Genomic DNA, 13,874 nt, shown 5'->3' on the forward strand with positions numbered 1-13,874 from the left:
TTTTTGAGTGTGTGTCTCTGTGTATGCAATTTCCCCCTCCCTTCCTCGCTCGCTTTCTCTGTCTCAGAGCAGAGACCTAAGTCGAATTGGAAGACCAAGGAGAGAGAAGACGAGAAGAAAAAAGGAGGAAAAACAAAATTGCAACATTTGTTCAAGGAGATCCAATCCCATCTTCAACCAAGCAAAGACTGGGCCCGGGAACCCAAGATTCCCGGAACTCTAAGCGCAGCGATTCTAGATCCGAGAGCCGAGAAAGCAGTACTCGGGCTGACCGGGGAGAAAGCCAGAAACCCCAGGGACTATCTGCTCTCGCCTCCCAGTGAAGGCGCCTGGGAGGGACGTGCCGGGACCGGTGGAAAAACAGGACCCAGGGGTGCCCACCGCCCTGAGTGATTATGCCTCCGAATCCTGCGCTTGGAAGTTTTTAGGAAGCAGTCCCTCCACTTCTCCTTTACAAAATATAGACTTAATCTCTCACATCTCTCTCGGCCCCACCAACCAAAGGAGGTGTTTCTGGGTTCCTGTGGGGTCCCCCTTTTAAAATGTACTATTGAAAGGAGGGCACCTGAGTGAGGACTCGAGTGCAGCAGCCGGAGCCCCGATCCCAGTCAGCAGTGCGGCGGCTGAGCCTCCCCATGAGAGAGCCGGTCATCCCTGGGACAAGCATGGCTTACCACCCTTTCTTACCTCACCGGGCTCCGGACTTCGGCATGAGCGCCGTGCTGGGACACCAGCCTCCCTTCTTCCCGGCTCTCACCCTGCCTCCCAACGGGGCTGCGGCGCTCTCGCTGCCGGGGGCTCTGGCCAAGCCCATTATGGATCAATTAGTCGGAGCCGCCGAGACCGGCATCCCCTTCTCCTCCCTGGGTCACCAGGCGGCGGCTCATCTGAGGCCTCTGAAAACCCTGGAGCCTGAGGAAGAGGTGGAGGACGACCCCAAGGTCCATTTAGAAGCCAAGGAGCTTTGGGAACAGTTCCATAAAAGAGGGACCGAAATGGTGATCACCAAATCTGGAAGGTAAGCGACTGAAGTTCTGACTTCTGAGGTTGGGTCTTTGAGATTTTTGTTTTGTTTGGTTTTGGTTATTATTGGTTCTCTCTCTCTCTTCCCCCCCCCCCCCCCCCCAGTCTTGTGAGCCTGTGTGCTTGCAGCTGCCTCCGGAAAAATTTGCTTCATCTGGAATTATACGCTGCTATAGACTACTGCTTTGCAGACTGAACTGCAGGAAATCCTAAAACTACCTGCCTCTCTCACACACACACGTGCATGCATTCTTACTAAGAAAAAATGTTCTCTGTCTTTGTGTGTCTGTTCGTGTATGCCTGTCTGTAGACAGTCCGATGTACTACTGTGAGCACTATTTTACAGATAACTTTAAAGAAGAGAAAAAGTTTGTTTTTTTTCACTCGTATAAAGAGTACTCAGCTGTCTCCTTTCTGAAATGTACAAATTTTATTTTCTCATCCTTGCATTCAGAGAGAATAACTTTAGGCTTATTGTTCCCTATGGAAACTCTTGGCTTGTGTTTATAGTCTAAAATCTGTCCGTCTCCCTCTCCCTCCGGATTCTTGCCCCCTAGGTTCATAAGAGGCCTAACTACACATACGTGGGCTATAGAAATGTATTCCCACATCAATGAGAGAAACTGATCAAAAGATATTTTAGTTTGCACATTCACATGTTTGTAATCAGAGAGAAAGAAAGAGTTCAGCAGGCAAGGGGGGGTAATTAGAATTATAAAGTCAGGCATGTGTCCTATAACATATGGGGAAACTAACCTTCGCAGAGAGCTTTGTGGACTTTGCAGAGATCACCTGAACAAGCTCTGGTGAAGGCTGGGGGGCCCTGTGATTTTTATGCAGTACCTCTCTGCTCCTTGAAAGAAAATAAAAGAATGGCATTAAAGCTGGGGAAAGAAAGAAAGAAACCTTGATCTATAATTCTCACAGTCCTCTGTCTGCTGGCTAATCGTGGTCAGAAGTTGTACATGGAAATCCTCGGCCAAGAGAGAAGGTGCCTTCTTATTTGTTACCCGGTCATGTGTTTCCTTTTAAGCCAGGATCACCAAATGCCAAACTCTTCGGCTTAATAAACAGTAAATTTGTGGTATCCTGTCACAGTTCAAAACTGGACATAGCAGCAGGGGGATGTGGTCAGCCCGGCACTGCACAGATAGCCAAGTCCTAGAAAATGACATTTTCCGAATTCATTCTGGGAGACTCCAGGAGCTGATACCCTTCCTTATATCAGCAGGCTCCAAAGTACATTTTCCTCGGGAAGATATCCACCACCACCACCACCACCCCAGACCTAGTAACTTCCTGAAAAAGAGTGATTTCCCCACATATATATACACACACACACTCCCTTTGACCACTTGTCTGGCAGTAGAAGAGGCCATCACATTTCTTCATTCTCTCCCACTTCACTGTTTGGGAAGATTTTTTATTCCTTAAGCAAGGTTAATTTTACGTATACATATATAATAATAAATTTTAAAATTCCTTTTCCCTGGTTGTTGAGCAAAATGAAGCAGATCCCCCTTTTCCCAGATCCCTTTCCCTGTCTTGAAGAAATCTCCCAGTTATGAAAAGTTTTCCTTTGAAATATTGAGGGTAACTGATCTCGGAAATTCATGAATTTGTTTTGGTCTATCTTTTCTAGGAGAATGTTCCCTCCATTTAAAGTGAGATGTACAGGGTTGGATAAGAAGGCCAAGTATATTTTGTTGATGGATATTGTGGCTGCGGACGATTGTAGATATAAATTCCATAATTCCCGGTGGATGGTTGCGGGCAAGGCTGACCCTGAAATGCCCAAACGAATGTACATTCATCCCGACAGTCCAGCGACAGGCGAACAGTGGATGTCCAAAGTGGTCACTTTTCACAAACTGAAACTGACCAACAACATTTCTGACAAACATGGATTTGTAAGTTTCCCTTGGAGTTAATGAGGATTTGGTTTTGTTTTTAATTCTCTCTCCCTACCTCTGCCAGAAGGCCTCCCTTTTCCTCCCTGGCCTTCTCTCCCCGAATAATGGAAACTGCCTTTGCAGAACTTACACTTGAGGCGCCCACTCAACAAGAATCTCTCGGCATTGCCAGGAGAGACCGGAGGGGGCACAGAAAAGATCTGGCTGAACTAGGAAAGAGAGCCCTTAGTCAGGCGGCCCAGTAAATTCCTGACCGGTAGTATTTAAATGTTAAAGGTTTGACTCAGTCGGTTGATTTGGTTTTTAAAAAAATCTATTGTTATTTAAAATCCAAAACCAAACCTTTCTTTACTCACAGTTTCGTTTTCAAGTTTAATTTTCCCCATTATCATTTTACCAAAATCAATTCTCTTTTCTTTCGGATTTTTAAAAGCTTGATTGCTGAAAAAGTTTAATTAGTGTGTCTTGGTTAGCTGGAGGTTTTTTTTTTTAATAATTTTTTTTAAGTAAAGAATGCGATTTGATGAAAGCCAGTTTTCTGGGTTGCCGGGAAAGGCAGAAAGAGATCTCCTAAAGTTGGGTGAAGTGAAGAATTAAAAATGATTCTTGGAGAATGTGAAGGGTGCCCCGTTTTCTCAAGACTCCCACTAATAGGCTGATAAGCGCAAGAGGGTGAAGATTTCCCTGGCCTCTGGAGCTCTAGGGAGAGCTTCTGTTTGGCCCAGAAATCTTTGGGAAGAGTGCATTTACTACCCCTTCTTTGATTAGCAGATAAATATTCCTCCCTGAATTTTAGCCTTTTAGAGGCTTTAAGCCAATTGGGACAGTTAATTAGAGAGAACAGAAGTCAACAATCCTTTGATAAATACATTTTTTGTCTTGTACCTTTTTAATGATTTTTTTTCTTTGGACCCCTAAAGCGGGTTTGCTGGGGGTATGCAGTTTGGGAACCTATGCATGTAGGACACAGGACAAATAAGTTTTCTGTAGATTACTGGTAGAAATTTCTGGATATTGGTGGTGGAGTCGACATCCTAAATGAATCTACAAATTAAAGTCAGTCTACCTGGGCTTTGTACTTAGGAGGGCCACGGTCGGTGTTGTTGGGAACTCCAAGATCCCTGGGGTTCTTCTCCACACTCACCATTCCTTCTCTTTCTCCCCTTTCCTCTCTGCAGACCATTTTAAACTCCATGCATAAATACCAGCCTAGGTTCCACATTGTTAGGGCCAATGATATCCTGAAACTTCCCTACAGTACATTTCGGACTTATGTGTTCCCTGAGACAGAATTCATCGCTGTGACCGCATACCAGAATGATAAGGTAATAGAGAATTTGGGGGGAAGAAGGTATAGAATTAAAAAGGGGGGAATGAAGGAAGTGCTATTAAGACTTTCTTTTTATATCATTTAACTTTGTGTGGAGGCCAATCTTAGTGAAAAGAGTAAGCACTAATCTTTGTAGCCAATCGTCAAAATTTTTCTTGTGTTAAGGAGTAGAATGTTCTAAAGAATAAAGAAATCTTTAGGTGACTCTCATTCTGTCTTTATTGGAATTTTTAGGTTGTTCCTTCCCAAACCCAATGTTAATTGGTTAACCTTTGGGAGAAGGAGTGGGGGTGGGGAGAGGTTTCTCTGCAAAAAAATAAAATGAAAATGGGTCTTCTTGGGTTTCTAGCCTTAAACAAGCTTCCTTTCCCCTGCTGTCCCAAAGCTCTGAATAGCTGTCTGATCTGGTTTTTATTATGTTTTATCCTGCCATGTTATTATTATTTATTATTATTATTTTTATTATTTTCTCTGTGTGTGGTAGGGGGAGAATGGGAACGCTCAGGAATTGGCCTAGTATAAAAAGCATTTTCATGTAAGGGGTACTCTGCTCTGAGGTGTAGTCAGCTGAGTGGGGATTATAGCCTGAGATTTTTACTAGGTTGGCCCTTAGTTGATCAAGAAATATCGCAGACCCATTTTTCAGACAGTTGGGGAGATTGAACTCAGAGGGTTGGAAACATAACTGGGTGCTGACTAAGGGTGAGGATTGAGGATCTCCCGGACCAGCCTCATTCTTCTATGATCCACAAGTAGGAGTCATTTTAAAAAATTAGGTTTTCATGGAATGACCCACTAATCTTTTTCAATGATTGAGGGTCAAACATGCCTTGCATGTATTAGGTATTTAATAAATGTTTTTTTGGTTTCATTGAATTGACATTTGCCAGATAACACAGTCCCCAGCCCCTGTGGGCTGGAACTGAGAGGGGGGAGGGAAGAATGCAAGGACTGGATGTCCTGATGGTGGGTGTTGATTGGAGCTGATAGTCAGAGGGCTTTAGTTCAGTTCAATTTCTCCAGAAACCAAAATCCAACTGATTTTCTCTTTTACCATAATGAGAAAGTTACCTTTTTTTTTAACTTAGGAAACAATTTGAAAAGAAAGCTTTGTCAGACACCTCTTTTTTGGGAGGGGGGGGGTGTTTAAAAACCCTAATTTGGCAAAAGTCATCTTCTTAGTTACCTCTCAGGACTCTGGATCTGTGTTGGGCAGATAATATTAATAATAATAATGCTTTCTATAAAGTACATTGCAATAGCAATATTCCTTGGCAACATAAGAGAAATGGAAAATTTTGTTTACAAGCATGACCTCTCCCCACCAAGTTTCTATAAAAACACTTTATGAGATTGGGTGGGGGTATATTTCACTTTACATAATTTCGGGTATATTTAAAAAACAACAGCAAAGTACTAAATGGAAACAATTTTTAATAGGTAGAAAATTTTCTATTTTACAATTATTTTTAAGCCATCAAATGGACTTTATACACTAGATCCATGAAAAGAGGGAACCATTTCCAGGCTACCTAATGCCTGGAGACTTACTTAGGAAATCTGGTGGGGGGGGGGGAGTCAAAAGAGAGTTTTGGCTCTGCCTTCCTTCACCCTCTTCATATCTCATCTGGACTCCTAACCCCAAACTGAGGGGCGTATGGCAGTGGGGAGGTCTGTTCGGCACTTCAGAAGAGTTTCAAAGATGAGGCAAAAGTTTTTTTTTACTCCTCTGTCCTCTTTCCAGATAACACAGTTAAAAATTGACAACAACCCCTTTGCCAAAGGGTTCCGAGATACCGGGAATGGCAGGAGGGAGAAGAGGTGAGTAAAGGAAATTGCTTCATAGGGAAAGCTTTGGGAGATCTTGAATTCCAATTTGGAGAACTGAAGAATGTTTGTAAGGAATTGTTCCTTTAAACCGAGAGAGAATGCAGTCCCAGAAGATTCTAGAATATGCCATCTTTGCTGAGGGGTGAACAGCCCCACCCAGATTTCAAAGTCTATTAAAGTCCATTTGGAAGCTGACTCAGGGTAGAGGGTCTGTTGTCTTTTGCCCTTGGACACTGGAATTTGCCAAGGTTCTATGAAAAGGCCAACCCTAGGAACATTAAAAAGTCCATCCTAGAAAGATGTTGATCAAATCCGAAATTCCTTAGGAACCCATCGAACTGGCTGTGGACTTCCCAATCTAATCCTGGTGGGGTGGGCTGGCAGTCATAAGTAGGTCTGGACCCTTGAGTCAAAAACCAAAATCCCACCCTCCCCAAAGGACATAATAGCCAGGGGGGTGGGAGGTGACATGCCTAGGCTGAAATGTCTTGCTGAGCTGAGCAGGGATTTTGCTGGCCAGGAGTTTCCCTTTCTGACAAAGTCAAAGCTTTTTTAAGTCAGAAGAACCCAGGATAATCTTTTTCTTTGGGGCAGAAATCCTAAGGAACGGGATGGCTAGAAGAAAGCTCTTCCTGCAGGTACCCATAGGAAATGATTTCCAATTTTTCTGGAAATTTTTTTTTCTTAACCTGGGGTAAATGTTGATGCACAGAGTGCTGGGACAAATCACTTGAGTTCCTTATAACTTCAGCAACCACTAAGGGCTTGATAGAGCAGACTTTAATGGCCCAATAGTCTGTCCTCCCCATCCCTGGACTCAATACTGAGTTCGCCTGCTTGTTTGCCTCCCCCCCCCCCCATTGACCAAGGTGCTTCAGCCCTTGTGCAAAACTTTAATGAAATCTCAGGCCTTACTAAATAAATGGGGAACAACCACCCCTTTCTTAAACAACTTACTCTGTATAGTGTCTTCCTCCCCCCAACTGGCAGCTGTGTTTGGTAGCTGTTCAGAGTTTTAGACCCCAGAAATAACTGGGTTAGGTGTTGGGAGTATATATTCATACATCCTTGGGTTTAGTGAGGGGTGAAACAGTCACCCCCAAAAGACCCAACCCACAACTCCTCCTCCCCCTAAAAATACTCTTTCCCCCTTCTGTCTACAGAAAGCAGCTGACTTTGCAGTCCATGAGAGTGTTCGAGGAGAGACATAAGAAGGAAGCTGGGACCTCTGATGAATCCTCCAGTGAGCAGACAGCTTTCAAATGTTTTGCCCAATCCTCTTCCCCAGCAGCTGTCTCCACAGTTGGGACATCTAATCTCAAAGGTAGGTATCAAAGAGCCACTCCAACCCCTGAGAGCATCACTCCAACCTCATAGGGCTTGGTAGCCAAAGCTGGGCTTTTCTCTGCCTCCAGTGCCCTTCCTTAGGGCTTTCCCCCAATCTTCTCCCACCCCCCCACCCCCACTTTGTCATGGCTATCCCTCTCTTGACTGGCCCAGTCACTAGGGTAGAGACAAAAAGTTTCAAAGTTGTCCTTCACTGATTTATAAGTATACCCCACTCTTTGAAAAGGGCCTGGAAGCCTTGTTCCCTGCCTCCAGCAAATGTAAGAAGTCATGTACCCCTCCCTCTACACCCCACCCCCACCCCCATCCTAGTGGATTGGGAATTTATTCATCTGTGCTGCTCCCTTTCCCCTCTTCCACATGCTGTCTCACACCAAAGCCACTGAACTTTTCCTTTGTGCATGTAGATCAAGGTTTTAAAGATATTTGAGCACCTTGGAAATGGAATAGGGGGTGGGAGAGATGTTACAGGTAGGAGAGAAGTGGAAAAAAAAGGAATCTTTGCCACCTGAATGGGGGGGGGGGGGTAGCAGATACAGCCCAGCTAAAGTCAGTTGGCTCATGGGAGGTGGTGTATGGAAGGGAGGGGAGGGAGATGAGATGGTTCAGGACCTGAACCGGTTTCCTGTGTTTAAAGAGCAGGCAATATTTATTTGGAAAGAAACACACACAGAGAGACACAACGGAAGAAACCTGTTTTCAAGGGAAATGAAAGGAAAGAGCTTTATATCTTTAATCCATTAAAAATTTCCAGTATAAAATGGTTTGCAATGATATCCAGCTAGAGGGGTGCTGCTAGGGAAATAAAGTTGGATTTGTCTGAACTGAGAGAGGAATGTACCTCTTCTACAGGTCCTTTCCCCTCTCCTCTCTAGGCCTCTGTTTATTCTGTAAAAAGAGCCTGTTAAGCTAGATGAATTCTCTAGACCAGGAGTGGGGAACCTGTGGCCTTCTAAGTCCTTGGGTGTGGCCTTTTGAGTCCCAAGTTTTACTGAACAAATCCTTTTATTTAGGGGATTTGTTTGTTCTGTGAGGTTTGGATTCAGTCTAAGATGCTTTACTTGAGGACCAAGAGGACCACGTGTGGCCTCTGAGACCCGAAGGTTCCCTGCCCCTGCTTCTAGCCCTCAGTGCTTTAAATGATTCCCTCTTTCCCTAGTGAGTGCCTTCCCACAGCCCCAAAGAACATTCTTTGTTTTGTGTTTTGTTTCGTGTTTACGTATCTGTATGCCTTGTAGTGCAAAGTAAGCGCCTGGAGGGCAAGGCCCGTTAATTTTAATCCTTTTATTAAAAGTGCCTAATCAACCAGGCACATAAATTCTGCCTACTTAATAAATGTCTTTTGACACATTTCTGTGGTTTAAGGTTTTAGATAGTAAGGTTGATGGCTTGTAGAATTTCTGGATTGAATTGGTGGTGGTGGTTGAGAGAAGGGGGTACAGTCTGCAGGCTAATTGTAGGCTCATCCCTGCATGGGACTCACTCTGCCTTGTGCCCTTTCTCCCCTCTTCAGATCTGTGCCCTAGCGAGGGTGAGAGCGATGCCGAAAGCAAGGAAGAGCCCCCTGAGGCCAGTGACATGGGGAAAATCTCCACCACCACATCAGAAGAGCCTTCCAAAGACAAGGGGACCTCACCCTCCAAGGCCCACCTCTTCTCATCTGAGAGAGATCGAGATAGGGACCGGGACCGGGATAGGGATCGAGACCGAGACCGGGCCAGGGAAGGGGTACGGCTGGAAAAGAACTCCCCAGATTCTCGTCATAGCCCGGCTGCCATCTCCTCTAGCACTCGAGGCTCAGGCTGTGAGGATCGAAAGAGCCCTGGCCGGGAAGGGGTACCCAAGGCCCCAGAGGAGGGGCGCCCGGTGCTCCCAGGAAAGGAGACCTTCACCCCTCTCACAGTGCAGACGGACAGCTCCTCACACCTGAGCCCAGCTCACCTCCCGAACCTGGCCTTCCCCCCTGGCCTGGCTAGCCAACAATTTTTTAGTCCCCTGGGCAATGGCCACCCTCTCCTCCTGCACCCCAGCCAGTTTGCTATGGGGGGTGCCTTCTCCAGCATGGCTGCAGGTATGGGTCCCCTGCTGGCCACTGTGTCTGGAGCTTCCACAGGAGTCACCGGCTTGGACACCACGGCCATGGCCACTGCAGCAGCCCAGGGACTATCAGGGGCCTCTGCGGCAGCCCTGCCCTTCCACCTCCAGCAGCACGTCCTAGCCTCTCAGGTAATTCTCTCCCTGCGTTCTCTCTCTCTTTCTCTCTCCCTCTCCTTTCTTATTGAGGCAGCTAGGTTGTATAGTAGATAGAACACTAGACTTGGAGTTAGGAAAGCAAGTCCAGTCCACAAGATACTTATGACCCTGGGCAAGTCATTTAACCTCTTTCCTCAATTTCCTTATCTGTAAAATGAGGGGAATCATAGCACCAACCCTACAGGATTGTCACAAGAACTAAAAGTGCTTTGCAAACCTCAATGGGCTGTATAAATTCTAGCTGCTATATCATTGTTATTATTGCCACCCCTGGCTCAGATTGCCTCCCTGGGTGCCAGGCAGGGTTGGGATTACAGTAAGAGGGCACTCTCCTGTCCTCTCAAGCATTAATTTTGGAGATGGCCATCCTGGGTTAACAACAGCAGCTCAGATTTGGAGTGTGACCAGGATGAGGAAGGGAGATAGGAGCTGGCTCCTCTGTGTGGGGAGGGCAGAAGTACTGGGGAGGATTGGGCTTTGGACAAGAGAGAGAAAGGAAGGGAGAGCCAATGACTTGGCCAAGGGTGCTGAAATTCAGTAGAAGCATTATTTGGGAGGGAAAGTCTTCAGCTTTCTCTGTTGACTGGTACTGATTTTTGCTCCCTTCTGTCACTGCTTTCTGTGTCTGATATGTCTAAGGATTCTAGAAATATGGAGGATTTGGGTTGGTGGAGCAGGGGGGGAGGGATGAGCAAAAGTTCGGTCATTTTTTAAAGTTAATTTCTGTCCCTTCTATAAAACAACCTGTCAACCTTTTCTAGTGGAAACTCTGGAAGTTGTGGCAAAACAACAGACTAGGAGTTTAGTGGTGGTTATTAGTCCTGGCTGTCAGTCAGGAACTGTGAAGGATGTGAGGAGGTGCCGCTATGACCCCCACTCCCACCTCCCACACTGAAAAATTAGGTTGCACCGAAACAGATCAGGCCCTATGTTCTAAGGTCCTCACCAGCTCTGGGCTTTTCTCAACAGAAAAGGGACCTTAGAAGTAAGGCCCCACCCACCTCAGACATTCCCTGTTCTGAGGTCTTTCTCAGCTTTAACATTCCACGTTCTCAGGGCCCTCCCAGATCTGACATTCTATGTTCCCAGGGCCCTCCCAGTTCTAACATTTTACAATCTGAGGTCCCGCCCAGGCCTGCTATGTATGCTTTGGCTTTGCTCTTGGCCTGCTACGTTTTCCCTTGGGATCTGGGCCCTTGGTTGGCCCTTCTGGGACTGGGACTAGGAGTTGTGTCTTGTTGATTGTAATAGGAAGGAGCCCACCACCTCTCTGGTGCCCAGAATCACTGACTCCTCCTCCGCACTTTGTTTCTGCAGGGACTGGCCATGTCGCCCTTCGGCAGCCTCTTCCCCTACCCCTACACGTACATGGCAGCTGCTGCCGCCGCCTCCACTGCCGCGGCTGCTTCCAGCTCCGTCCACCGGCACCCCTTCCTGAACGCCGTGAGGCCCAGACTCCGCTACAGCCCGTACTCCATCCCCATGCCCCTTCCCGACAGCAGCAGCCTGCTCACCCCGGGGCTCCCTTCGATGGCCGCGGCTGCGGCGGCGGCGGCGGCAGCAGCAGCAACGTCGGGCGGGGTGTTGGAGAGCAAAGCAGCCAATTTAGCCGCCAGCCCAGCCTCGGTGGCTTTGGACTCGGGCTCCGAACTCAATAGTCGTTCTTCAACGATTTCCTCTGGCTCTGTGTCCTTGTCCCCCAAACTCTGCCCTGAGAAGGAGCCCTCCACCAGCGAACTCCAAAGCATCCAGCGTCTAGTCAGCGGCCTGGAGTCGAAGCAAGACAGATGCCGAAGTGGGTCCCCCTAATGGCCTGCACCTCAATCCCAGAGTTCCAAGAAAGGGGGCCCATGGTGGGGGGGAGGAAGGATGGGCGCAGAAGTGAATGGGTGGGGGTGAGGGCGTCCCCATCTGGATTTCTTGTGTCTCATTCCAAACCATTCTCGCAGTGCACTTTGTGAAGTCCCTCAGATGGCCCTGTGACCACAGCAACCCCTCTGGAAAGGGCTGGGCTGGGGCCCAGCTTAGGCTGAGACTTGAAGGGGTGGGGGTGGGGAAAAAGGGTTTAATGGAGGAAAAGACCTAAAAGCTGCTATGTTTCAGAACCATGCTCTCATTGAAAGGTCATGTTTGTCCCACAGAAAGCAGAGGTGGCCAAGTTCATCTCCAGAGGCGTTTCTTTTCTCACTCAGTGTGTAAAATAGACTAAATGAAATAAAAAATGAATGGAAATGAATGAATAAGGTTTAGAAAAGTGATTTTTTAAAAGAGTATAAAGTGACTTGCATACCAGTCCTTCAAAATGAAATTGAATGCAGAACTCTGGGGTGGGATGAAGATATACCTGTAGCCCTTGTTAGCCTGTATTAATGAAATCTGTGTCTTTTTAATATTATTGTGATGTCTTAAGAGCCCCCATAGGGCACTTGCATGCTCTACAGTAGTCTGTTTTACTGTTTTATTTTTTCTGAATGTTTAATTCCCAGGGAGAAAAGAAAATGACCCTTCTTCCCCCTCCCACCTCATAACTGCAACAAGCCCCCTAATACTATTAATAATTTAAAAAAAAGAGGCAGATAAATAGGTGGGAGGGGAATTGAATTTATTTTATAAAAATTTGTTGGATTGCTAGTTGTCTCCCTTGGTTTCCTTTCTCTTTACTGTATATGCAATAACAAGGTTATAAAAATAGTTAAAAAGAAGTGAACACTATTAGACAAAGTATTTATGTAATTATTTGGTAACTTGTAAATAAGTGGAATATGAATACTCAAAATTAAACTTTAATTTATTGACACTGTACAGATCTCTGTAAATAAGGCAGCAGCTGTCCCGTGTTTCGTTCTCCATTTCATTTCAAGGTCAGACTTGGAAAACAAGGAAACATACAGCTCTGGGCTGGTTTTGTTTTGTTTTGTTTTGTTCCCCGATCTTTCTTTTTTTTTTTTTTTTGCAAAGTACCTCCCTTCTAATAACCAAGTTAGTAAAATGTCCTAATGCAGAAGATAAAAATAAGTTAATGGGAAGGGTGCTATTATTAGGTCCTTTCCTGAGTCAAATGAAGGGGGTGGAGATGGAGGTGAGGAGGGGAAAAGGGGCAAAGCAGAATCTTGTGGTCTGTATTTCTCATTTTTCAGAATTTGCCCATTCCTTCTTTTGTCCACGTGAAATGGGTTTGACTACTGGTGTCGCTGTGTGATCCATTTATTTCTTCAGTTGGTGCCTAGAGATAGTAGCTAATCCAAGTTTGAAAGTCAGGTGTTTTCAAGGAAAAAAAAAAACCCACCAAACTTAAAAAAAAATAGGAAAATCCATGAAGCTATATTTTGTGTTATAGAATCGTTAATGAGTTCTTGGTTTTCTGTACTTTTTTTTTTCTTTTAAAACGTCGCTGAAATTTCAATAAATTTTTATTGAAATGTCTCCTAGAATTGTCGGATGCCTTTCTTGTTGGGACTTTCAACGGAGCAGACAAACAAGGGACAAAGAATCTAACTCCCTCTCCCCTTCCTTAAATAATTGTCACCCACCCCCACGTGGAACCGAGTACTTTTGGAGAGCTGTCAATCAAGTGTCACTGAAGCGCCCAAATACTTTTTTGCTCCAGAAAAATAATAGGGGTGTATGTGGGGGAAGCTCCAAAAAAGAATTTGATCGTGCATTTTCCTTGAGATGAGAGAGGGACGGGACCGACGGGGAGGTAGGAGAAGGGTTTGGATTGCCTAGCCCCTTTACATCTTGCTTTCAATGGCAAAAGACGCGGTTAAGGTCCGTTGGCGTGCGCATGGCTCGCTCAGACCTACATCTGTCATAAATTATGGAATCAACGGGAAGAAGGTGGAAGCCTCCAAAGCGAAACTTTAGAGACGCCTTTGCCCTTTCCTGTAATGTATTCTCCCGGCCCCAAATCTCCCAGCACTACTCCACTGCTCACCCTCTCCCCCACTTCCCAATTAAAAGTGACCCAGGAATGCGAATGAAAATGCGTTTGTGTGTGCGTGCGTGTGTGTCGCCCTGGCCTTTTCCAGGTGAGTCTGCTACGCTCGCTAGTCTCCAGTCTCAGCTCTGCGATAGGAAAGGTATCCTTTTTCCAAGTTTTAGATGCTTCCCTGGACGGAGGAAGGAAAAGGACGGAGGGTTCCCTCAGTTTGCACGTCTAACCGTCTGGGCCTATCTCT

At 45.9% G+C, this 13,874-nt stretch overlaps 1 protein-coding gene across 1 annotated transcript; it reads left to right on the plus strand.

Annotated features, from left to right (window-relative positions):
• TBX3 (T-box transcription factor 3) lies at positions 1-13,119 on the plus strand. Its single transcript, XM_069081876.1, has 7 exons — positions 1-1,018; positions 2,666-2,933; positions 4,115-4,261; positions 6,011-6,087; positions 7,260-7,420; positions 8,957-9,669; positions 11,014-13,119. The coding sequence occupies exons 1-7, from the start codon at positions 636-638 to the stop codon at positions 11,503-11,505; spliced, it is 2,241 nt and encodes a 746-aa protein (XP_068937977.1). The 5' UTR covers positions 1-635; the 3' UTR covers positions 11,506-13,119.
• The last annotated feature ends 755 nt before the right edge of the window (positions 13,120-13,874 follow it).

The sequence above is a fragment of the Petaurus breviceps genome, unplaced genomic scaffold (genome assembly GCF_028583685.1).
Source record: "Petaurus breviceps papuanus isolate PSGF00001 unplaced genomic scaffold, PetGlider_PUasm1.0 99, whole genome shotgun sequence".
Taxonomy (NCBI): domain Eukaryota; kingdom Metazoa; phylum Chordata; class Mammalia; order Diprotodontia; family Petauridae; genus Petaurus; species Petaurus breviceps.

Bases quoted from the DNA above. Each gene is read 5' to 3' on its own strand.
- TBX3 (XM_069081876.1), top strand. From the start codon at position 636: ATGAGAGAGCCGGTCATCCCTGGGACAAGCATGGCTTACCACCCTTTC. The intron at 1,019-2,665 runs GTAAGCGACTGA...TATCTTTTCTAG, and splicing joins GTGATCACCAAATCTGGAAG to GAGAATGTTCCCTCCATTTA. The intron at 2,934-4,114 runs GTAAGTTTCCCT...TCCTCTCTGCAG, and splicing joins TTTCTGACAAACATGGATTT to ACCATTTTAAACTCCATGCA.